We start from the raw sequence: 25539 nt of genomic DNA, 5'->3' as shown, positions 1-25539 counted from the left end.
GGGACTTGTGCTTCATGCATCATAAATTATCCTGAAAACTATGCAGTCGGGGTGTTGTGCTTCAAGCACAAGAGAAGGCATCTGCATCTATGGACTGAGATAGTACAGAAGTAAAGCATTATGGTGGAGAGATGGCTCTGTGGGTGGAAGCTCTTATCAGTACATCCTGACCACCTGCGTTTGATACCCTCGTGCAGGATCCCACATGAGAAATAGGATGAGTGGTATGTATCTGTAATCCCACACGGATATAGCAGAATCAGCTGAGTATTCATTGGCCAGATATCTTGCTGCAGAACAGGACAAGAGAAACTCTGCCTCAAGAAGGTGAAACTCAAGAGATGACATTCAGAAGGTGTTTTCTGACCTCTACAAACACATGACCTCTCTCTCTCTCTCTCTCTCTCTCTCTCTCTCTCTCTCTCTCCCACGCACGCACACACACACACACACTCACACATAAACTTTTATAGCTACCTTGAAAAATCAGTGGAGGAAAATATTAACAGAAACTTCAGCTGGAGCAATTGGATGTCCATATCCAAAAGCATGGGCTCTGCCCTCACACCCTGAAAAAATTAACTCAAAGTGGGCCAAAGTCCATTCAAACTCTCCAAACCCAGGGAATATCTTTAGGTCCTTGGGTGCAGCAATGATTTCTAAACTCTGACCCTAAGTACAAACCACAAAAGACAAAATAGGTAAACTAAAACTTTTCCAAAGTTAACGCTTTTAAGTTGCCAAGAATAACATCACAAAAGTGAAGAGCGTTCACAAAATGGGGAGAGAAATTTATAAAGACCATAACAAATTCACAGTAAAGAGGGAAATACACTGACCGAAAGTCTGTCTGTGGGAGATACAGAGAAAATTAACAAGGGCTAATGAGCACGTGGATGGTGCTCAACACCAGTCATCATTAGCAAACTGCCAATCAAAGCCACAATAAAATGCCCGGAATGGAAAAAGCAGGGAAATAACTTGTCCACTGCAATGTGGCATGGAGCGGGAACAGAGGAGAGCAGCCAGAGCAGAGAGAGACGTAGGAGATGAGCTTTCAGGTCTGGTTGCCAAACAAAGACCAAGGGGAGAGGGGAGGACAAGGATCAGCCCCAGTCATTTCAATGGAGGACTGTGTGCATGGCAACTAGTGCCATTTATGGAGAGTAACCTGGAAAAGGAGCGTGGGTATTGCTTCATTTCATTTCTTCTTTCTTTCATTTTCTTTCTTTTTTTTTAAAGGATGCACTGCCATGCCTTGCAGAGACCCTAGATCATTTTTTTAAATTTTATTTATTTTTATTTTATGTACATCGGTATTTTTGACATGAGTGTCAGGTCTCTTGGAACTGGAGTTACAATTGTGAGCTGCCACTAGGTGCTGGGAATTGAACTCAGGTCCTCTGGAGAGCAGTCAGTGTTCTTAACAACTGAGCAATCTCTCTAACCCCCTCTTCCCTTTTCTTTTTTGTTATTTTCTCTCAGTCCCCTTCCCTCTCCCATCTATTTCTCTGTGAGTATGTGAGTATGCGTGTAACCATTCTACCTCCGAGTCACACCTCTAGCTGTACTAATTCTGAAGTATAAATGAAGATGTGAAGAAGCTGAACACATAGGAGTCTGGGGTGTAGAGAAGTGGGGTTCCAGTGTGGCACTGGTCCACGGGTATGTCCCCAAAAACTATACTGGGAGAATGAAATGACTTCAGAATGCGGCTACTCCTCAGGTCATGCGCAATAGCAATGAAGGACCTACGCCGCAATCTCAAACTCGAGTTAGAAGGTGTGGTGCCAAAGGAAACTGAGTCTTAAAATAGACAAGGAAGGGCTTTGTGTTTATGAACCCCAAGAAGGTCCTTGCATGCTGCTCTTATGCTGATACTGACCCTGTCCCGTGATCTTAAAAAGCTCACGATAGAAAAACTTTACGTTTCCTTTGAAAGACTTGTTCTTCAGTATGGTTGCTACCTTCTGAGATAAAGAGCTCCTGCCCTCTGTAGCCAGACAGTAAGTACTCTAGGATAGAGATGTCTTTGCTGGAAGTCAGCTCAGATGTCTTCGTGGATTTTTTTTCATCTATGTTTCAGAGAATAATTACTCTCCTTCTTGCATGTTGTTTGGTTCTTGTTCTAATTTTCATAGTTGTTGCTGTTTTACGACAAGTGTGCCTTTATGTTAAACTATGATGGCAAAGTACTCAGGCTCTCCAAAGAGATGGATTTGAAGTCCAATTTGTGATGCATTAAGCATGTTAGTTGGCCTCTAGTTTCTACTTCCTAACTTGCAACTAGTGTTCACAACAGTCTATATCTCAGAGTGTACTGTGAGGTCTTAATAGACGCAAATGAGAGATTGCTTAGTCAGTTGTAATACACCTGTTGCTGACAGAAATGTATTACTTCAGACCCTTCCACAGCAAAGCAGTAGTCTTCACTCATATTTAATTTTAAACAGCTTTAAGTATATTTTTCACCCAGTTGTGTCCTGCACTTGTTCCTTTGGACTTACTCCAGAAACAAGCGGGACCCACTCTGATGGTTAGGATGGGTGCCCCCTCTTAAGTAGGCTCTCTGAAGAGCTGTCAGGAGGATGCTCTGAGGCCATTTGTTTTCCATGGAGTGGCCTTGTGGCATCAATCCCAACTCGTTCACAAAAAAAAGAACACAAAGACCTGCCTGTCATTGTGTGCTCACTTAATGTGGCATGGCTCTTCTTGTGCTTCCTGACAAAATGTGCCTACGAAGATCGGATGTTTCTACTCTGGTACACACTCTCAATCTTTTAGGACTAGTCAATTAAATGGCAGACACAGCCTCATAAAGACACAGTGTTTTCAGGAAGAATTCGGAGTACCATGGCTCATTACTTCCTTGTGAATCATTTCACGAGTTGTAATTTCTTGAATAACTAATTGAGCTAACTTTCATCTTTGCTTAATATGTTGAAAATTCAAATAATTAAGGCATGGCTAATTAGGGCATTTAAGTGCTGTATGAGTAACTATGCTAAAGATGCGCCAAGTTGAATTTAAGGGCACAGCCAAGGATGAAGTGTTAAATGGGCAAGTGTCAATTGTGCAGAGCCGATAAATATGTTTTGATAGGTACACTCTATTTCTTTTAAGCCATCAGAGTTTGGAACCACAAATGCAAAGCTGCCATTCTAAAATCACCCAATGGTTATATTACAGCATGATTGTTTGGAAAATGGTTAGAAAGTCCATTTATTCATTCAAAATTTGAAGAATGAAATATTTTAATGGAATAATGATTCAAATTTGTTTAGTGTGTTTTGTTGTTTACACACACACACACACACACACTGCAATCAATGACCAGAATGCTTTCCCTGAAATATTACATCTAACCTGGAGCAGAATCAATCAGCTTGCCTTTCCCCTTTTCTTTGTGGTCAGGAAGGAGAGTATGCCCGAAGGAAAAGTCCACTGCAGGCGATGCTCAGGAACATAAATGTTGAAAGAGACCATACACATCTCCTGAGAGTCACAGCCATTGCGTGGTCTGGTGGTAGCTCTTCTCCATAACATGGAGATTGCTATACAGCCTTACAAGCTCCCAGGAATTTGTAGGCAGGAAGCAGATCTAATGATGGGTGAAGAGATACATTAACAGAGCAGATTTAGTGAAGCACATAAGAATCATCCAGAAACATGGAAAAAGTTACCCTACCAGACCCCAGCCAGAGACTCTGCTTCAGTGAGTTTGAATTTGAGAAAAATCTTTTTTTTAATTGTATTGACTTCCATGCTTCAGTTTTTTTGGGTTTACTTACTTGTTTTGTTTTCTTTTGTTTTGTTTGAGGCAGAGTTTCACAATGTAACTCAAACTTGCCTGGAAATCATTTTGTAGCCTAGGCTAGCCACAGAGTCATAAAAATTCCCTTGCCTGAACCTTCCTGGCCCTAGAATGATAAACAGAAGTGGCCGCGTTGGGTTTTAGAAAACCATTTTCTTTGTACATTGCAGTACTGAAGAGTGAACTCCGTACATTGTTCTTGTTAGGCAAGAGTTCAGCCATGGCCCTTTATTCTTTATGTTTTTATTTAGACTCAGTGTCTCACTATGTTGACTAGGCTGACCATGAAAACATTCAGTAGCCTAGACAGGCCTTGAACTTTCTATTTTCTTACCTCAGCCTCCAGAGTACCTCTGCTAACTAGCATAGAAATCTAGCTTTTAAGTAGCATTCCACAAGACTCCAAGGACCAAATTTGGGTAAATATTTAAATAAAGTAAAAGATTTTATATATATATATATATATATAGTGTTAATATATAATTACAATATAGACTAGAGTATAGAAAATAAGGTTGGGTATATCTTTGAGGGAGAATTATCAAAAACAAGGTAACACAGTAAACACAGTTAATTTTTTTTTCCACCTAAAGCTATTTCTTGTGTTTCTGCTTTGTGTAGGGCACATGTTAGTCATAAAAATCAAGCATGACATCTTTCTTCATGGTTGGAGTTCTATGCCTCAAGGAACATGAAAAACACACATGTTCAATACTGCCGCGATGCGGTGGCACAGCTCCACCAAGGATGTTTTAGGTGGCAGGTGCCAGTGGATGGTGCAGTGAGCGTCACACACACAATCTTTATTGTTTTATTTACACTCTAACGTAATTTGATGCAACATCCTAGAGGAGAGATCCAGCATCCACTGAGTTACAGATGCTTGGTATATCCCAGCAAAAGAAACCTCAAATCCTCCCCCTACTCCACCAGGGAGGGATGTAGTGGTACCCAGCCTAATATCAACATAGCCATGAGATTAGAAATGATCTTCCTACCTCCGTTTATGCCATGAGCCTTATCCCTCATCTGCACACATATGTTGTGCATCATGCTTGGTTGGAGGTAAGTACTATTCTCATTCTGGCAATGAAGAGCATGAGTAATACTACTTAAATACTTTACTGGTATTTTGAGCCATAATATGACATATGCTAGCTTCTCTAAATAGATTGTTGGCATTTGTAACCACTATGTGCCCACGTGAATAAGTGACTAACTACTAAATCATAGGAAATATTCTATCAAGTGCAACCTTTCTGTATCGTAATCTAATAAATACCAGGTGACCAATAATCATACAAAAAAAAAGAAAATGACTAGGTCTTTAAAATACTTTGAAAAATTGGCCATATATGCCAAATTGGTACTACTTTTATTTACAACAGTAATGGTAACATGTTAGTTCAGGAGCTGCACAATAGCCAAAGAATTCCAAGAGTGACTGATGCATTTTGATAAGTTAGGAAAAAAAGTGTGCTTTCACTGTTTATATCATAGGCTCAGCTAGCTCGGCATTGAGAAAACTGTGATTTAGTTCAGATTCAACAATAACAGAAACAAAAACGCCCAGGGATCAAAGTACTTGAGAAACACTGATCTAGATAATTTACTGATGGGCTGACTAGATAACTTTACAAAGAGGAGGGCCAGGTCTGCTTCATGAGCACCCACATGAAGGCTAGGCACTGGTGGCAAGCATTTGCCACCCCAGTGTTGTGGTAGAGAGGCAGAAGGATACTGGGGACTAGCCAGAGCAGCAAGCTCCAGGTTCACTAACAACGAGGCAGAGAATAAAGGAAAGCTTCAGCATCAACTTGTGACTTCCCCTTCTCTCTCTCTCTCTCTCTCTCTCTCTCTCTCTCTCTCTCTCTCACACACACACACACACACACACACACACACATACACACACACACACACACACACACAAACACAGCAGGGGTATTTAAAGAATACTTTTGGGCTGAGGAGACAGTTCAGCTTACTCTGTCATCATGGAGACCTGAGTTCAAATCCTCAAGCCTCACATAAAAAAATAATAAAGTTGGGTATAATCCTGTGTATCTGAAACCAGGTATTGTAGAGGGTGGAGACAGGAGGGTGGACAGTCTAGCTTCAGTTTTAGAGAGAGATTCTGCTTCAAAGAAGTATGGAAGAAAGGGAAAGGAATACAACAGGGTGCTCAACATCTGACTGGTCACATCCCATTCATATATAGGAAGCAAGGGTGGTGGAATTGAAAGCAAGTTGGGGCTATAAACTCTTAATGCCTCCCCAGTAAAGTACCTTCTCCCACCAGGGTCCACATCCTGAACGTTCTGTGATCTCTAAAACAGTGCCAGCTGCTGAGGACCAAGTATTCAAGTACTTGAGCCTTATGGGGAACATTTTCCTTTTAAAACACCACAATAACCAAACCCATGGTCATAATCAGATTGTGGACCATATGCACATCAGTAGGAATAGATTAAAAGAGCCTAGGATGCTACTGTTCAATTAACAACTTAGCTGTGATTACAGGGCACACATATATGACTGTTACTTCAAGGTAAATAAAGCAAACTGAGCCCCGCATTTCCTAGTGTAGTCTAGTACGACTGAATGGGATTGCCAGTATTGTGTGGACAGATCCCTTGTATTTTATGTGCGCAAAGTAGGGCTGCAGAGATTCACCAAAGCAATATAGAGAATTAATGGAAGAGTATATGCCCACCCACTCATACTTACATGCCTCCATCCATCCTTCATTTCACGTATACATTCATTCTATGTAATTTAATAAGCACTCGCTTATTAAATGTCTGTGTCTATTAGACATCAAAAAAAATGCAATGGCAATCAAAATTTCCAGACTTATGGCAACGATTTGGGTTGCATGGTATAATAGAACTTGGAAAGCCATTAATAGACTAGTCACACAAATGTACATGTACTTTCAAACTTAGCTTCTCTAAAATAAAGTGGCCTATGCACTGAGATTGTGAAAAGGAAAGCTGACTTGCATGCGAGGGTCAGGAAGGGCTTCTCAGAAGTAGAAGACTAAAATCAAACATTTAAGCCTAAATAGAAATCGTGAGACAAAGACGGCGAGTTGCGAGAGATGTACAGAAGCCCCGCAAGGAGACAGAGGTGGTGTAAGTTCCCCCACAGTCTCCTGCATTTGAACACATGGTTCCCTGTCGGTGGCCCGGCTTGAGGAGGTTTAGATGATACAGCCTGGCTGGAGGAAGTACATCACTGGGCGGGGTGTAGGCTTTGAGACTAAGCCTCGTGCCATTTCTACTTTGCTCTCCTTCTTCAGGCTTCCATTTAAAACTGGGGGCTCTCAGCAACTTGCTCTTTTTTCTATACCTGTAACCTGTTGCCACACCCCTTCTTTGCCATGATGGACTCTTATTCCTTTGGAACCACGAAACAATTCCTCCTTAAATTGCCTTGGTTAGGGCAGTCTATCACAGCAACAGAGAAGGGACTCATACAGGTGGTTATGGGCTGGAAATAAAACCCAGCATGTTTGGGCTCAAGACTATAATGATGGAGGAGCAGGAAAGATTGATAGCAAAGGCTGTTCCAGACTTGCCTGGACCTGTAGTCCATGTTTAGAATTTTTATCTTTATAATGAGAGTCACGGCGAGCTATGCAAGACTGTTAGCAGAAGGATAATATTATGGTTCTCATCTTCAACAGTTTTATTTTCACCTGGGCGAATGCCAGACTCATAAATGCTATTTTGAGGTATTGGGCTTTCCTGTAACTTTGAGGTTCTAAGCGGTGGCCTGGAGAAGGAGCACGTGGGATGGAGGGAGAGGGGCAGCAGGGCCATGAAGAGATGTTGGGAGGGCATCGCCTTATTGCCCATCTGGCTTAACCTGACAGTCCTGGGGCTCTGCTGAGCTTCCGAGGAAATAAACTCATGCTTAAAAATACAACTGTTTTGATGGATTCATGTGTAAAAGAAATTTTCCTGTGGTTTGTGAGCTATGTAAGGTTGGTTTTTCCACAAATTTACATAAATTTTTAAGACACTTAATGTGGTGCTCCTGGTTGTTTCTTTTTGTAAAAGTTTATATCAGGGCTAAGAAAAGTGTGTTCAGTGCGGCCCTTCTTAAGATTTCAGAGGGTAAGAATTCTGGCTGATCTCATTCATCCGAGTGGGATTCTAAAATGCATCATTGAACAATGAATAGGAAACCAAGCCAGGTTTCACAAGCGAGGGAGTACTGCCGAACTCTGTGGAGACAGAGTAGGCTGTGTGAAGTTCGGCAGTACTTCAGAGCAAGATTGTTTCTGTAAGGTCCGGAGTTGTTGGAACCTCACCTCCCTTCCTAGAAGTCCTGTACAGGTTTTATTTTTACTGCTGGATGAAATCCCTGTTTTCCCGAAATCTTCTCCTTCCTCTATACAACCCCCACCTATCCCTCCCAGGCCACTAGTGCACTCCCTAAGTCTGGGTTGCCTGTCAGCAAACACACCATTTAGTAGTTCAACAGGCACTTTGCAATGGCAGAACCTATCCACACCTGAGAAAGAACAGATGAAGGACAAGCTTAGAATTTAGTTGGGCTATTAACCTTGTTTCTAATAATATGTTTCTTCCTCCCCTAAGACCAGAACCCCGAAAGAAACACAAGGAGAGTTCTCACTCTGAAGGATATTTTAAATGGAACATTCTCATATAAAACATTTTTCCCAAACTGGATTTCAGGTAAATGAATCATGTCTTATCTTCTGGAGGTTTATAAAATAAACATTCTTTTTGTTGTTAGTGCCAAGATACTTTTACAATAGCTGGAGCTGCTATTCATCACTTGAAGGGAGCAGAGACGGATTATTCAGAAGATTCAGAGAACCTTTTGCACCACCATTCAATCTGGGCTTGCACAATTGGTATAAAGCTACCCTGAATCTTAGCAGAAAAGCAAAAGTTAGGAATGCTGTGTGGGATATTGTCAGTGAATGAAGTTGCTTGTGGGAGAGGAAGCAGGCCTTATTTTGGTGTTTTATTATTCTCTTCGAAGTCAAGAGAATTTTACCCAAAGTGGGGGGGTGGGTGGAGTTTATTGTTAATCTAGATTACCTAAGAGCAAGCCAGTTCCTTCCCTGACAAAAAATAAACTTTAAGTGTTACAGAATTGATATTCCTAGTTTTTATGATTAGAGCGTGGTCAAAGATCTAACCAAAGAAATGGTAAGATCAAAGAGATTGCATTATACTTGTGCAAATAAAGGTTCATTTATTAAGGTAGAATATTGCCTTTTTTCCCTTTAGAAAATTCATATAAAGTATCAGTTACAGTAAATCAAAACAAAGCCCAAATAAGATTTGTTTTCAGTGTTACAAAAGAAACTCACCATTTCAATCTAGTGTGTCCTCTTTGTAGCTCAGAGAAGATGACATTTTCCTTCTGAGCACCCTGAATCCGTTCTAACAAGGGCTGCCATGGGTGCCATTTAGCAAATGTGCCATCTTTATGAGATGCAAAAAGAGCACAGTTTCGTCCTCCTGTGACCAGCTTCTCTGTGCTGAAAGGGAGGAAGGCGAGGCATTATCTGTGGAACAGAAGGGGATCTTTTGTTACAAATATTTTCTTTAAGAGCCATCATTTTATGTTTTGCTTTCTTTTGCATGTAAAGCACAAGAATATCTCCATCAGTCTGCGGATGATAACATAGTGTTTTATAATATTGAAACAGGAGAATCATATGTCATTTTGAGTAATAGCACCATGGTATGTATCAGCATCGTTTGACTCCCTCAGAACCTTGGCAAGCACCCCACCGACACAAGACCACATTCAAATTCTTAGTGGTGATGGGGTTACAACCGTTTCCCACCTCCATCTCCAGTGCCTTCTTCTAGACATACCGAACCACTGCCCTCATCTTCTGCTCTCCCCCATAGTATCTTTTCCTTCTGTGTAAGTGACATAGCATAAGATATGAATTAGAAACCTAGAGTCAAGTGAACTGAGATTCAACTCCTGTCACTAATGAGAAACTTTGGATAAGTTACTACACTACCCCAACTTGCAATGCCTCTATTTATTCCACTATAAAGTGAGGGCAATAATACTTCCTTAGTTTAATATAAAAATTAAATCAAATAACATTGAAACTTGCTTAGGATATTGCTTAACATAGACTAGATGTTCAGTGGATGGTAGCTATGATGCTTGGTTCATATTCTCTCTTTTTGGACTCTCCAGCCTCCTCCATCTCTACCCATAAAGACCTGGTCTTAAGTCTGAGCTTGCAGGATATCCTTGTAGTCCTTGTAACCAATCATCCTCTTCTTCAATACCTTTGTTCTTCCCTTAATGCTTTTGCACCACTATGCTGAATCACTTTTATAACTTGCTAATTTGTACTGTCATTCTTTATAAAGTTTAATATTATATGCTTTTGAAATTGCTGTGGTTTTTTATTATATCATCCCATAGTGTCTGGTAAATTCCCTTATATGTACTAGGTCTAGCATCTGTTTTTAAAAATTGCATTTGAGTATATTAATAATGTGATACTCCTTAAGAACAAAAAATTTATATCAGGCAACTTCTTCTATATTCTAACCAACTTCTTCATAATTTCAGAAAAGTGTGAATGCTTCAGATTATGGTCTGTCACCTGATCGGCAATTTGCATATCTAGAAAGTGATTATTCAAAGGTATAAAGTACTTAATTTTGATATGTACATATATATATATATACACATACATTATTTATCCCATTAACATACAAGTTAGTATATTAAAGTAAGAAAATTTAGTGACTCTAGGGGAGGGGGCTCCTACCAGTAGAAGTATATATCTATCTCTAAACATGCAATAAATCATGATGCATGCAATAAATGAATCCTAAAGCATTGCTGAAATGTACACAATAATTTATAATTTGACATTGCATCTCATTAGTCTCATTAACTAATTATCAAGTAACAGAAACCATTTTATTTTAAACTGAGGTAAGAAAATGTCAGTTGGGTATGCTGACGTCAGAAAGGGAACAATTATTATGGTCTCTCTAGAAGTCTTTATCATCATAATTCATTAGACAATTCTTGTGCATTTTAATCTCACAAAACTACATTGCAATTCCAAATGGAAGAATCGAGGTGTAATATATGAAGTTATATATTAAAGAAGTTTATAGTCAATATACTATAGAAGAGGCCTCAGATTTGTGTATTTGAGAGTCTAATCCTTTGGGGTTACTGGTAGTTAGTTTTCTCTTCCTGAATGAATAAGTGGTAGATAGTCAATAGTTATCTCACTTCTTTTCTCCGTATGTAACAAAAGCATAAGAAACTCACATTCAAATCCAAATTCTAGCAGTTCCTTTGCTTTAATCAAAAAAAAAGAGAAAAAAGAAAGAAGGAAGGAAGGAAGGAAGAAAGAAAGAAAGAAAGAAAGAAAGAAAGAAAAGAAAAAGAGAAAAGGAACTTTTGCTTTGACGACATTTTTCAGATCTTCCCTGGGATGAAGCTCCCTGCCAAGCTTTCCTTCCTCTTCCAATGGGGAAGTCACTCGGCCGCTACCAGGATGCACAAACAGGGCTTGTTCTTCAGTAGCCCTGGTGACCTGAATCCTCAGAAATACACATTTTAGCCTGCTGGAGCTTGTCAAGAGATTGAAAGTCCTTTAAGAAACAGAATCCAGAACAATGCTTGCAATATTCACTAATCCCAGCATGCACTCAAGGAGATGAAGGGTAGCTCTGTTCAGGAGGAATATAAAGTTTGTTAAGCTAAACTCTCCTATTCATTTTTCAAGTTATATGGTTTAAATATATATACCCAAAGAAAGGAAGACGTGTTGTAACAGGCTGTGTGGTGAAATTCCTTCTAGGCAGTTGCTAGAGGCTATGAGCATCATCAGGGTCCTCCTTTATTCTAAAGACAAAGTATGTCAAAGATAGCTTTTTATACTAGAAAATGACTTTGGGTATGTTTTTAATGGAGTAAAACTTAGATCATCTTGGGGTGCCCTCTGGAACCTGAACAAACCGCACAAAAGTATACAGTAAAAGTAAACAAAACCCTGTGTGCACAGAAACACATCTCCCCTAGGGCCCAGTGAGAATCTGTCATGACATAGGATTATTTGAATAAGCTTTCTGAGCTCTAAAACTTTGTCCTCTGTCTTTGCCTCTCTTCCTAACAGCTTTGGCGATACTCATACACAGCGACATACTACATCTATGACCTTCGAAATGGGTAAAGCACCACTAACTATTAATGTAGCTTAACTCTAAGACTTCAAACTCCAATCTGAGTTTAAGACTACATTATCTTGTTACTGATATTACGCATGTAGTTTGCAATAGACGTCAACCCACAAAACAGGAGAACCCTCCTATGATATAGCTATGATATAGTATGATTTAGACTACTATTGTGTGTTATATTTACAAAATATATTTGACTTCTCTCATTTAAAAAATATAGATGTTCTACTTATGGAAATAAAAATGTGTAATAAAAGAGTTTTTTTTTTTAAATGCATGGGCACGAAACTATATTAAGGAAGGAGACCACTGCATTAGAATGAGGCCTGAGATAGGAGGTATGGCAACAATCATTGTCTGGATACACAATCTATTCGTTGATTTAAAACTGATTGCTTTTAAAATTTCAAAATGCTTATTTCAATCTTTAAAGCATTAATTATCTCTCAATTATAGAAGGAATAGGGATTGTTATTTATATATTAGTTTCTTTATTTTTATGTGCATTCCAACTACATAAATTGTCACTATTTAAAAGAAAAAAAAATGAATGTATAGGAACATTGAAGGGCAGCATTCTAGACAGAGCGTATATGATAGCGTTCAGGCAGAGAGAACACAAAGTGCTAATAAAAAAAAAAATCTTAAGTATCTCCTGTCAACTGATTACAGTAGGGCTGCCTACTAGGGGTGGGGTCTACAATACTGAAAAGACTTGGGGTCTGGAAACAGGGGCCAATAATAGCTAGGTAACCATTAAAAAGAGCTCAGATCTGTTTCTGAAGACAAAAGAAAACCATTGAAGGTTTTTATAGGAAATGACACAATCAGATTTGCAAGTCAGACAACTCACTCTGGCTAATTGAGGAAATGGATTAGTTTAGCTACTCATCTTAATATGATACCCTCTTTACTATTATATAAAAAGTAAGGATAATTATATGTCTTGAAGAAGTATTGAAAAGCTTATTCTGGGCTATTTCCCCTTTTGTTTAGCAAGGAACAAAATAAATTTTTTTTTTTTTTAAAAAAGTCACCTCCTTTTTTAAAAAAAAACGTTCAGGAAAGAAGCAAGACCTGGATTTTAAAACATAGTCTCAGTTGACCTAATGGATTTGGAGTCTCCCTTCTGTTTCAATATCACCACTAAAGGCAAAAAGTATTTACAGAGCTCTATAGCCCGAGAAGCATATAGGGAAAAATGCAAATGAGAGGAGAGAACCAACCCTACTCCTAAGAACCCTTCAGTCTGGGATTTGTAGCCTTGCAGACCAGTTTTATTCAGGCCTTAATCGGGCTCTTGTTTTTAATGTGTTGTCACTCACTTAAAAATACTTGATATTGAAGTTTAACAAGTTGAAAAGCACCCAAATGAAAACATTCCCAAATAAAATGATGATTATTAATATCTTAACAATGACTTCAGTAAGATTATTGTAATTGATACCCACAGACACTGAAAGAAAATCCCTTTTCTCCATGAAGTGTCACTGGGGTATATCAACTACACTCTAGGGTGGGCCTCATGCACAGGGGTAATTGAACACAGAACAAATTCCATAGTTTTTGTGGTTGCTGTTAGGGACTTTTTGTTTTATTTTGGTTTTTAAAATCTTAATTGTCCATTACTTGTTCATTTTAATTTTCATGGTCTTTTTTGAAAGGGAAAGAGAATATTAAGTTGGATGGTAGAAAGGATCTCAGGGAAAACATCCTCAAAATATATTGTATGAAAAAATTAACAAAAGTTTTTAATAAATTTAAGAAAAACGTCTAGTACGGAGTAATAAAGATAGCTGTGGTTAAAGCAAGGTGGGAATTCATGGTGAGAGCTTTTATAAAACATCCCCTTTCTCCATGTTTCATGGCATCAGTGATGCATAAAAGTACAAAATGACAGCTCAAGTGCCTTTCCAGTAACAAAGAGACATGCAACTGGATTTGCATCTTGCAATTGTTTATGCTATTGCGTGCCTTAACTGTATTCCATAGAGAAAAGTTAGGCTTTTTTCTGTACCTTAGGCAGTTACAATGTATTGTAACTTAGGCAGGGTTACAATGTCAGTCAAATAGAATACCCTCATTAACTTCATACATAACTGGAAACCAGATGAAGAATGGCTTCTGCCATTACCTTAACTATGTCCTTACCTCTCCATATATCCTTGACTTCTCATGTGCATGGTAATTCATGTACTGACCCCTGGCTGCCAGAAGTCATAATCTTCTTCTTTCAAGAGCATCACATTTTCCTATCAAATGTTTGTCTCGGTGTTAGGTATTGTTCTCTGTGACATAATAAATTCAAACAAGATAAAGTGCATAGCAAGTCTTCGCAGGTGTCCAGATGTGAGGGAAAGGGGAACGATAGAACTGACAGACAAATGTGAGGCCCAAGAGACAGAGATTTAAGCAAAAAGGAAATGGGGTCTTTCTGAATATCTTCAAATTGGTCTTAGGAGTAGATATTGCTAGGCTGTCCCACAAAACCAGCCCTGATGGTCAAGTAGCGAAACTTTCAGCACGGCAGCTTAGGATTCTCTAGGGCATAATGTGTTCTTATTGAAAAGCTACAAGAACTCCACAACGCGATTCACATAGCTGAAGCTTGCAAAAGGACTCTAAACATCAAAGTAAGATTTTTTTTTTTTTTTTTTTTTTTTTTTTGGCCAATAGACTATCTGAAATTTCCCCACGGGTGGAGAACTTTGCAAGCTTACGGCACACTGCCCAGCATACGATCTGTTTTTCAGTTTCGCTTGAGATCAGCTGTTCCTTTCCTTTTCTGATTTCAAGTCAGATCCCTAGGGAGATTGTCAAATGGCATCTTATTTTCAAAAATTTGAAATTCATATGCATTCACAGAGTTGGGGGTTGTGAATGAGGATGTGGAAGAGCACATATTAAACTTGAGCCCAATTATAGAAACTCAGAGCTGGAAGGCACGTCGGCGACCATCTTAGTCTGCTGTGTGCAAATTTTACAGTCTCAGGGGTTAAATGACTGGAGCTTTATCTGGGGTCTGCCCAGGAACCAGCAATGCAGTTTGTAAAAGCCATTGTCATCTCTCCGTGTCTCACAGTTAGATGCTGTCTAGATGGCCCACTCTGTGGGTGTGTTAGTCACTGTGAAGCTCTGAAAACAGACAAGTTAGGTGGCTTTTAAACCAATGGGAGGATGGCCATCACTGTGCATGGCTATTGTACCTGATTCCCATGTACTCCTCCTTTGTACTTGTAGAAGTGAGGACATTTCTTACAGATGTCCTTAATTTTAATGGTTTGTTTACTTACTCTGTTTAAGCAGATTTTTTAAAATATTGAATGCCAAGAATTGTGTTTTTATATATTTGTTTTTCTTTCTTTCTAGGGAATTTGTGAGAGGCTATGAGCTCCCTCGTCCAATTCAGTATCTATGCTGGTCGCCTGTTGGGAGTAAATTAGTAAGTGTTTAGATTATAGAAGTGTTTAATCATTTAAATAAAAAAGGAGCCATTTTATTTTGGCCTTTGTTAAATTTCCCTGCCTAAAAGGAAAAAAAAAAAAAGATACATCATGACTATTTCAGTGGCTAAAAACGGGAAGAGTTTGGATAAATTGAAACCCGTTTGAGAATTCCGCAAAATCCAAAGCTCATGGATAGACTTCTTTAAATATCGCACTCAAAAACTTTATCCTTACACTCAGCCAGAACGCGTTGTGCCAGAAAACGCAGGAAAAATATGGTTTTCACAAGTTTCCCAGACTAGCTTCAGACAACATGAAATTTTGTCCAATCTCTTATTTAAGGACTCTAAATAAAGAATAGATCTGGCTAGCTATTAATATTCAGGGATTTGTTTGACTGCCTGTCAATATGCACAATTATGTGTTGGATAATGAAATAATTATTTACAGTAGAAATTATTTTATTTGATGAAGGTTTTTAAAATCATAAAATGTTAATGTAAGTTGATTACATTTTTTTAACCTGTTAGATTATTTTAGTTGTGATCCTTTTGCATTTGAATTACCAGCCCTTTAAAGACAAATTAGGTAAATAATTAAATAAAAATTTTTACTGTTTTTGATAGAGATTTTTCACTTATTCACTAATTTTCTACCACTTCTAGGCATATGTCTATCAAAACAATATTTATTTGAAACAAAGACCAGGAGATCCACCTTTTCAAATAACTCACACTGGAAGAGAAAATAAAATATTTAATGGAATCCCTGACTGGGTTTATGAAGGTAAGTTATATTTCTTTTCTACCACTGCTGTATCAGGCTTAAAGCTGAAAATGTTCTCATATATTTAGTAGGAATTAGTTGAATGGAATCTTGTTCTTATGAGTGGCTGTTCTTCTGAAAACTGTTAATAGGTTGTAAGTAGACAGTGACTTATCTTAAAGAATAAAATCTTGTTATCAGGGACCAGTGGAATCGATATTTTTGAATGTTACAATAAAGTACATAATACTTACATTCTAAAGCGTATATGGTCCTCAGTTACTTAGTTAATTAATGTGCTATCCCATTTTTATGTGGCTTAAGGAAGAACTCTTCCTCCTTTCCAAGGTAAACAACTATGAAATTCAGCAGGAAAATGGTTTTAGTGTTTTATATTGACATTCTCTTAAATTTTATCCATATTCTGAGACATGTAGTACACATGCCTTAATTGGATTTTAAGAGGTCTTCTAATCTATTATCTCTTCCCTTTCTTTAAAAAAGATATATGTATACGTATATTTTTACAAACACACACACACACACTAACACTGGCTTTAAAAACTTCTTAGGAATGAAACTCAACCTCCACTGGCAATGTCATTTGGCAGTGAAACTATAGTCTGCTTTGTCTACTTTAGGCATTGTCTCTTTACTAGACAATCTTGTCTACCTAAGTCTGTAGCTTAGCCTATTAGGGCTACTTTAAGTTATTTTTTAATTGCCCTAAAGGGAAAATTAATTATTATCAATGTGTTTATTATTTATTTTAAATGTTGCCTTTGTGATTAGCAGCAGTTACTAACAAGACTAATTGACGTCTGATGTAGAATAAAGTTTAAACGGTTCCTCTTAATTCACAGTATTTTTTAATAACCAAAGTCTGGCATATGTTACATCCACATTAAAAACATGATTTAAGTCAATAAATATTTGTCTAGAAGTACTGACAATGATTTTAAGAATAAGCTATAGTTGTAAATTATATGTAAATACTTATTTTTCAGAGGAAATGCTTGCTGCAAAATATGCTCTTTGGTGGTCTCCAAGTGGAAAATTTTTGGCATATGCAGAATTTAACGATTCGGACATACCAATTATTGCCTATTCCTATTACGGTGATGGACAGTATCCTAGAACAATAAATATTCCATACCCAAAGGTATGCCGGATACTTTTCATAGAGGCCTTCATCCCTTGATATCAGAATGAGCAATCATTACCATGAATAGAGGTGGGATCAACACATTTGCAAAGTTACTTGTCCTTGTCACTGGAAAGCAAACACTGTACTGTGCTCTATTGTTTATGTGGACATCTGTTGCTTTGGACATCTGGCGATGCTGGAAGAAGTAGTCTTTGAAAAAATCCATTGCAGAATCTTTGAAAAAAAACATATGGTCTAGATCATGGAGGAAAAACAAGCTTAACTTAGTATATATATATATATATATATATATATATATATATATATATTCATTCTATGTTCCAAATTCAGGATAAAGTTCTGTTTCAAAATGCCTTCTTGAATTCTCATGTAAACGCGAACCCAAAAGGGAAATTCAAATGTTGAATTTGAGGACTTGGTCAGGTAGCATCAGGCAGATGATCAGATCTTTTGTAGACAGGTCAGTGAAGTCTGTGAGCCTACGTGTCTTCTTTAAGCTAATTAAATGAAGGGAAATACCATGCACACTTTTTATTCAGTTCCAAGGCTGGAGGAGGACCTGAGTGTGCAGCAGAATGGCCAAGGGACAGGGAAGGAGCATTGTTACCTATTTTAAATTTAGACAAAGGCATGAGAGCAAAAAATCAGGGAATAAATTTGTCTCATGCAAGAGAATTAGACTTTTTTTTTTTTTTAGAATGTGGCTTTTTTATACATAGCTCCTACTGCTTTTACTTGCCAAACCCTAATCATGAATTACTCCAGTGGATCCCTACATGTGACAGCATAGATGTGGTGGCATTTGCGAAAGTGGCTTTTGAAACAAGCCAAAGACAACCCAGAGAGAGAAGTCGAATTATAATGTTTATGTTAAAAGCCATTTAAGAAAAGGGAGGAGATAGGAAATGTGTGTTGAGATAGGAGTCCCCTCAAGGACTGTGTAGAAAAATTAAAAGTTGGAGTTGCTTGGAAGTGAAAACCCTGATACTTAAGAATTCAAAATCGAAAGAACTGAGGTGTTCTGGAGAAGCAGTGTGAGCAAGACGAGGTGAAGACACTCAGAATGGAGGAGTGGCAGCCGCTTATCTGGGAGTGTGGACCTAAGTTCTCGTGTTTCTTTACAAACTAGAGACACTAACACCTTTAGTGCTGGATGACGAGATTAGAAAATTCCAAAGAACTGAAGAAATTTCAGAAAAGACCAAACATCCTTTAGATTAGTGATTCTCAAGCTGTGGGTCACGACCCTCTTGGAGTGAAGCGACCCTTTCAGAGAGGTTGCCCAAGACCATCAGAACATAGATATGTACAGTATGATCCATAACAGTGGAAAACATATAGTTATGAAGTAGCAGTGGGAAGAGTTTTACAGTTGGCAGCCACCGCAGCATGAGGAACTACATTAAAGGATCACAGGATTAGGAAGGTTGAGAACCACACTTTAGATGAAGGCAAAAAGCATTGAATACTGTGCTCCCAAACTTTGCGGATTCATATTTTATTTTAACTGCAAGATTCTTTCTGAAGCAAAATAACATCAATTCCAAGAGACTGTCTAGGCATGAGGCATATAACGTCATGTAAATTTTAGGAAAATAGTAGCACAATACACACAAACCAAAGAAAAGGGTAAAAGCCCACGGGCTCTTTACTTGTTAGTGTGATTGTTTTGGGAAGGAAGCAACGGTAGTGTGTTGTGAGGCAACTGGGGAGATGAGCAATCTGGTCATTTAATCCTTGGCAAAAGCAAAAAAAAAAGGTAAGTTTCATATAGTTCTGCTTTCTTTTCTCTTCCAAACAGATCTTATCCCTGCCCTTTTGAACACATGGGTATATTGTTCTTTATCATCTGAAAAATAATGAAACACAGCTGTCTCAAAAATCAGGACAGAGTACAGGTGGCAGACGTACCCTTGACAACCCCAATGATTTCTCCTGTAAATCGAGTCCTTCATCAGACACAGGAAATAGCTTTGACTCCCATTGGTACAATATTGGTACTGCCTTGCAAGTACAATAGAAATGAAGTTTCTGACCTCTATGCAGAATATTTCCAACTGTATTACTCATAACATTATTTACTTACTAAAATAAACCTAGAATCAAGAGATGTTTTAAAAATATTGGTGGAAAGTAAAAATAGTATTAGCTTGTAAATTTCCATTTTCTTGCTAGGCTGGAGCTAAGAATCCTGTTGTCCGTATCTTTATTGTTGATACTACCTACCCGCACCACGTGGGCCCCATAGAAGTACCAGTTCCAGAAATGATAGCATCAAGGTCAGTGATCTCAGATCCCCTCTCCTTCTGTTTTCTTTGTTTTCTTTTTCAATATAGGGTTTATCTGTGTAGTCCTGGCTTGCCTGGAACTTTCTCTGTAGAACAGGCTGACCTCAAACTCACAGAGATCCACCTGCCACTGCCTCCTGAGTGCTGGGATAAAGGCGAGAGCTACCACCGGACTCTGTCTCTCAGTTTTAACCAAATTCTAACACATTGAAAAGCTTAGACTTTTTTCTAGTGAGTTAAAAATGCGCATGCCAGAAGCAGAAAATTAACATGCAAGATGCTTGCAAATTAAAAGTCACAAATAAGTTTCTTAAACTAGTTTTTAAAATACCCTCCTGCCCATTTAAAAGACTCATTTAAAGACGACCATGGTGATGAATCAAAAGCTTTCTGGGGTTTTCCTCAGAGGTAGAAATGTAAAGTTGGGACCAACTTGCAGATTGAAAAGTTTATCATGACTTCAGCGTGACTCCATTAATGTCTGATCTACTTCCCTCAAGCTGAGGTTTCTGGATCTATGAGCACCATGGGGATATTATAAACCAGATAGTCAGCCAGGTGGTGGTGGTGAATGTCTTGTATCCCAGCACTTGGGAGGCAGAGGCAGGCGGATCTCTGTGAGTTCAGAGCGAGCCTGGTCTACAAGAGCAGGCAGGACAGACTCCAAAGCTACAGAGAAATCCTGTCTCAAAATAAAAACAAAAACAAACAAACAAACAATGTCTCCAAGAGCCTTACCTGCCTAGCACACCTGCCTACATGGCTTAAGTCTTCTCCAGCTACACCAAGGGGAATCAGAGTTAAACTCAACCTGGTTAATGGAAACTTGAATAGGTGTTTTTATTTTAAAATACTATTCTCCTTTAGTGCTAACAGTAATTGTACATGAGTTAAGAGACATTCTACACACTCTCGGCCCATATTTACATATTTAAATCAGTACATTATTATTTTTATATATAAACAAAGAACTACATGGCTAAATAATTTCACTGTGGTAGGATATTATGAGATCTGGATCTGAGCCCCAAGTCCCTTCTAGCTCTATGGAAAATCAAAGTGTTCTGCAATTCTAGATATAAATGTTAATTCATAGACAAGTACATAATAGAAAATCTAACACTTTTGTGCCATATATAGAGAGAGATTAGATAGATAGATAGATAGATAGATAGATAGATAGATAGATAGAGAGCTTTGCCCTTACATCTTAACTCTTTTTTTTTTTTGCCAAAAATGAGGAGAAAACTCAAGTATGAAATAATTTGCTTAGATGAAGAAGGTCTTATTTAATCTAACTGGCAGTTCTATTTAAATATTCTTCTCTGGGAAAGTTTGTCTTTTTACCTACTAAATATAAACCCTATAAAACAACTGTCTTTATATTTAGAAAATATAAATGAAGTTATAATTTAAAAGTGATAATGGGCTATCTGTTTCGGTTTGTTGGCAGTGACTATTATTTCAGTTGGCTCACTTGGGTGACTGATGAACGAATATGTTTGCAGTGGCTAAAGAGAGTGCAGAATGTCTCAGTCCTGTCTATATGTGACTTCAGGGAAGATTGGCACTCATGGGACTGTCCAAAGGTAAAGTGTGTTAAAACCACTGGCAACTATTTCCAAAGATGAAAACACAACAGGAACTTCTTATTTATAGGCCACAGTTTGTACTGTGAAACACGACTTGGTGCATTCAAACGCTTATTGTTCTTTAGAATAGCGTGCCACGTCTTCACAGCAACTCTAGGATCCTGAGTACATAGCACAGCAGCTGTTTTTATTAAATATTTGAATATAGAAAAATACTAAATGAGACAATGTGACATTGAGATGGTGATTCTCCCATTGAGATGGTCAGGTCAGCAGTAGACAGAGCAAAACAAAGAAGATAAAGCATAAAAGAAATTACTAGAGAATATTGGAGAAATAGCTGTTTCATACACACAAAAAAAGAAGAAATGAAAATTAGGCATGTTCTATCTTGTCAAAAATTGAAAAAAAATTACAAAAGGGATTCGAATTTTGCCTATTTTTAAAATCAAAGGTGGGTGCCTGCTAATAGGACATGATCTGTTAGATCATTATGCAGCCTATGCCACTGCCCACTTATCTTTGGAGAGAGCCCCCTACTGTACTAATCCAAAGGTGGGGAGCTTGAAAGTAAGATACAAATTTGCTGTCGGGCTTCAATTAATTGCTCAAACTCAAACATTATCTGCTGAACTTAATGAGTCAAAATCATTAAAATATACCTGTCTTTAAGTACTCATTTTAAAGACTAAGAAAGTAAATTCTTTCTTTAATTAAGACATATTGAATACATTTCTAGAGAGTTCTAATTATGAAGAAATATTTTATTAAACCAAACATGAGTAAACTTATTTCATGAAGTTAAAGTCAAGATCAATCAAAGTAAGCCATTAAATTCTATCTAGGAATTAGAACATTTTATTTTATAAGGGAGAATATTTTATTCTGTTTGGAAATGTATCAGAGCTATACTAGTCAACATTACTTAAGCTAAAATTATTTTTAAGTCGTTACCTTGTCAGAAAGCCTTGACTAACCTTAAGAAAATTTGCTAGACATGGAGTTTATCTCATTTATGTCTTTATAAACAAAGCAAAAGGAAAGTTTTAAGTAGTATAATTGGCAAAACCTGATCTTAATTAAACTAGTTAATGGGAACACACTGATCTGATTGATTGGCTCTGGTTGGATATATTGTCAACACTCCCTGAATCTAAGCATTATGGACTCTGCTTTAATGTTATTAGCTTGGAAACTATAAACACAGTCCAATAAAAATGGATTCATTTGGAATCTGAAATTATAATTTATCAAAATATGAGACAATTTTAACTTAAATCAACAGAACATATGAAAACCAAAAAAAAAGTTCCCACAATGAGGAACAGAGGTTCCTGAAAAATCACCTTTATATTTAGAAAAGTAATTGTATTTGGAATATCTTGACTAAATAAACCCATAATTTTCCAACAGCCACACTAATGACAAATGTATTTGTGTTTTGAAAATCAGTAATATTTGTGGGTAGTTATTCTATATTTTATTGATGTTGCCAGACATGAAAAAGGTAAAGAGGCTGGAAGCAGTTATTTATACTATAACAATATTGGTGAAATTAATTAAAAAATTCATAGCTTGCTGGGCAGTGATGGTGCATACCTTTAATCAACATTTGGGAAGCAAAGGCAGTCAAATCTCTGAGGCCTGCCTGGTCTACAGAGGGAGTTCCAGGACATCCAGGGCTATACAAGGAACCCTGCATCAAAAGGGAAAGAAGGAAAGAAAGAAAGAAAGAAAGAAAGAAAGGAAGAAAGAAAGGAAGGAGAAAAGAGGGATGTAGGGAAGGAGGGAGAAATGGAGGGAAGGAATAGAAATGTATAGTTTAACGAACAATCATCTTATATTTTAGTCTTGTCTCTCTAAAAGTAGACTAAAATAATTTTTATCTACATGACTTATAATGCTCAAAATCTTTTTTTTTCCGATCTTGCTTTTCTTTTTCTCTGTGAGGCACTAGCTACCAGCACAGGAGATAATCAAAATCTTCTCTTAGGACAGTTTTTGTCTTCATGCCTTGTTGGAAGAGTATGCATTCCCAAGGTCTTCCTTTTATTTTGAGTCTCTCTCTATCTCTCTTTGTGTGTGTGTGTGTGTGTGTGTGTGTGTGTGTGTGTGTGTGTGTGTGGTGAGGGCAGGAGCACACACATGTGTGTTCAGAAATGACTGTAGAAGTCAGAGGACAACCTCAGGTGCCATCCTGGGGAATGTTGATGGTCTCCTTCATACAGAGTCTCTCATTACCCTGAGTTCAGCATTTAGCCTAAACCTGTATGCATGTGAACATCCAGCAGGTCCCAGGTAACAGTACTGGTATTACAGGTGCATACCAATATACCTGCCTGGCATTTAAATTTAATTCTAGGGCTGGAAGTCAGGTCATCATGCTTTCAAGGCAAGCACCTCCCTAAGAAGCCATTCTCACAGCCCCTGTTCTTTTCTTTCCTAGGTTAAGTCTCATTCATCTAGAACTTTTTTTCCTTTCTGAAATCATAATAAGTTAGAATTCTACATTCCCTTTCTTCCCTCCAAACACTTCCATATACCCCTTCCCACTTTCCTTCAAATGTATGCCCTGTTCTTTTCTAAATTATTGTTGCGTACACATATGTACATACATATATATTCCTCAGTAGGACCTGGTCAGTCTGTATAATGTACCTTGTTTGTATGTTTTCAAGATTACTTGTCACTGGACAATCAATCGGTGTCCACCTTTCCAGCTCCCAGCTTTTCTGAGTTGCCTATAGTTTGCGTGTGTGCGTGCATGCGTGTGCGTGTGTGCGTGTTCGTGTGTGTGTGTGTGTGTGTGTGTGTGTGTGTGTGTGTGTGTGTGTACAGGGGTAAGACCTCGTAGGCTTTTCCCCAACTGCTTTGGCATGTCCATTGCTATCATCCTCAAGTTTGGGCAGTCAGGCTGACTACTTACATAGAAACTTCATTCTCTACACAATACATCTCCAAGGCTGGCCAACAGCACTGCTGTAAGAAGAAATTGCAATGATGAAGTGGTGGTTTAATACTTTATACAAATACTTAATACAAATTTATGTTTTGTTTATATAACCAAGAGCAAGGCCAACAAAATGAGATGTGGTATGGAGTGGGTCCTCTGCTCCATCACATAGTCCAGAAGCCCAGCTGATGGCAATTCTGTTATCTTAATGTGTGACTCGAAGTCATTAACATTCATCTGGAACAAAGAGAAGAGGATTGGGGGGTCTGCATGTCTGCATGGGACGTTTATATGGGAAGGGCTGCAAACAGCCTGTTTCCCTTTTCTGTTCACACGCTGTTTCTAGTCCTTAACACATAACTACATCCCACTAGAAGGGAAACTGGGAAATGTGGCTCAGCTACAGAAAAACACTTCTCCCCCGAAGCGTAACCAATTATCCTGCTGGTTCTTTCACAACTGCCCGCTTAACTCCCTCCAGGTAATCTTTATTCATAGCTTAAACATAGACATTTCTAGGACTACTTGCCAATAACTCTCAAAAATGATTTCTGATTATCTGAACGTTCAATATCTCCTGTGCTCTATCCCCAGGACTGTACCTTTGATCTGGGTCTTTATCGTATTTCTTAAACATTCACATTCTAGATGGCACCTTGGCCTCATTTCACCATACCCACTACCAATTCCACATCGTCTCTCTTGTTTACAATTTTATTTTCCATATTTGGCAAGTGATATCTTTCAAAGAATTTAGCCACAGACATGCAAAATTCCTTGATGGCTTACAGGTTTCTTTGAGTTCTTGCTAATGTCTGTGTCTTCCTTGCTTCCAAATTTACTGTGGCCACTTTCCTGTCCATCACTACAGTTACTACAGTATCTATACATATTAATTCCACTCAGAATGTTTTTATTTGTCTAGAAAAAAGGCAAATATTTATTTAAGAAGTGATACTTCTGCACTTTGCTAAAACCTAAAATTACAAATGTTTAAGTTTTTAGTTACCCCGGAAGAGAAAAAAGAATACAACCTTGACTTTACTATGGTATTCCTTTTTCTCTCTAACATACCATGTGCTTGGCTTGTGCTGAACTTCCAGACATGTGCAATAATTCCAATACCTGCCTCATGGAAGAGTTAAGGGAAAAAAATTCCAAGATTAGATCCAGCGCTAATTTGTCCATACACGTATAGCAGTGCTGTTCTGTAATATTTAATAAAGTCTCCTGAACTGGAGGCTGAGCAGTTGGACATGCTACACACTGACCGGGTGTCTTGACT

The 25539-nt window shown here is 38.0% G+C and overlaps 1 protein-coding gene across 2 annotated transcripts in view; it reads left to right on the top strand.

The window, feature by feature from the left end:
* LOC121433203 (fibroblast activation protein alpha) overlaps positions 1-25539 on the top strand; it is a 68118-nt gene that overhangs the window by 6799 nt on the left and 35780 nt on the right. For both annotated transcript variants that reach the window (XR_005972293.1, XM_041631547.1), the window contains exons 3-10: positions 8425-8523; positions 10409-10483; positions 11979-12031; positions 15412-15484; positions 16154-16274; positions 17261-17415; positions 19597-19700; positions 21163-21298. Coding sequence is in view for 1 of the 2 variants with exons in the window: in XM_041631547.1 (XP_041487481.1) it covers positions 8479-8523; positions 10409-10483; positions 11979-12031; positions 15412-15484; positions 16154-16274; positions 17261-17415; positions 19597-19700; positions 21163-21298 (762 nt within the window). In the remaining variant the exon portion in view is untranslated. The remainder of the gene's footprint in view (positions 1-8424; positions 8524-10408; positions 10484-11978; positions 12032-15411; positions 15485-16153; positions 16275-17260; positions 17416-19596; positions 19701-21162; positions 21299-25539) is intronic.

The sequence above is a fragment of the Microtus oregoni genome, unplaced genomic scaffold (genome assembly GCF_018167655.1).
Source record: "Microtus oregoni isolate MIOR12 unplaced genomic scaffold, Mior012 000037F_ref0000500, whole genome shotgun sequence".
NCBI lineage: Eukaryota > Metazoa > Chordata > Mammalia > Rodentia > Cricetidae > Microtus > Microtus oregoni.
Note: the sequence above shows the minus strand (reverse complement) of the source record. Positions and strands in the feature narration are given on the sequence as shown.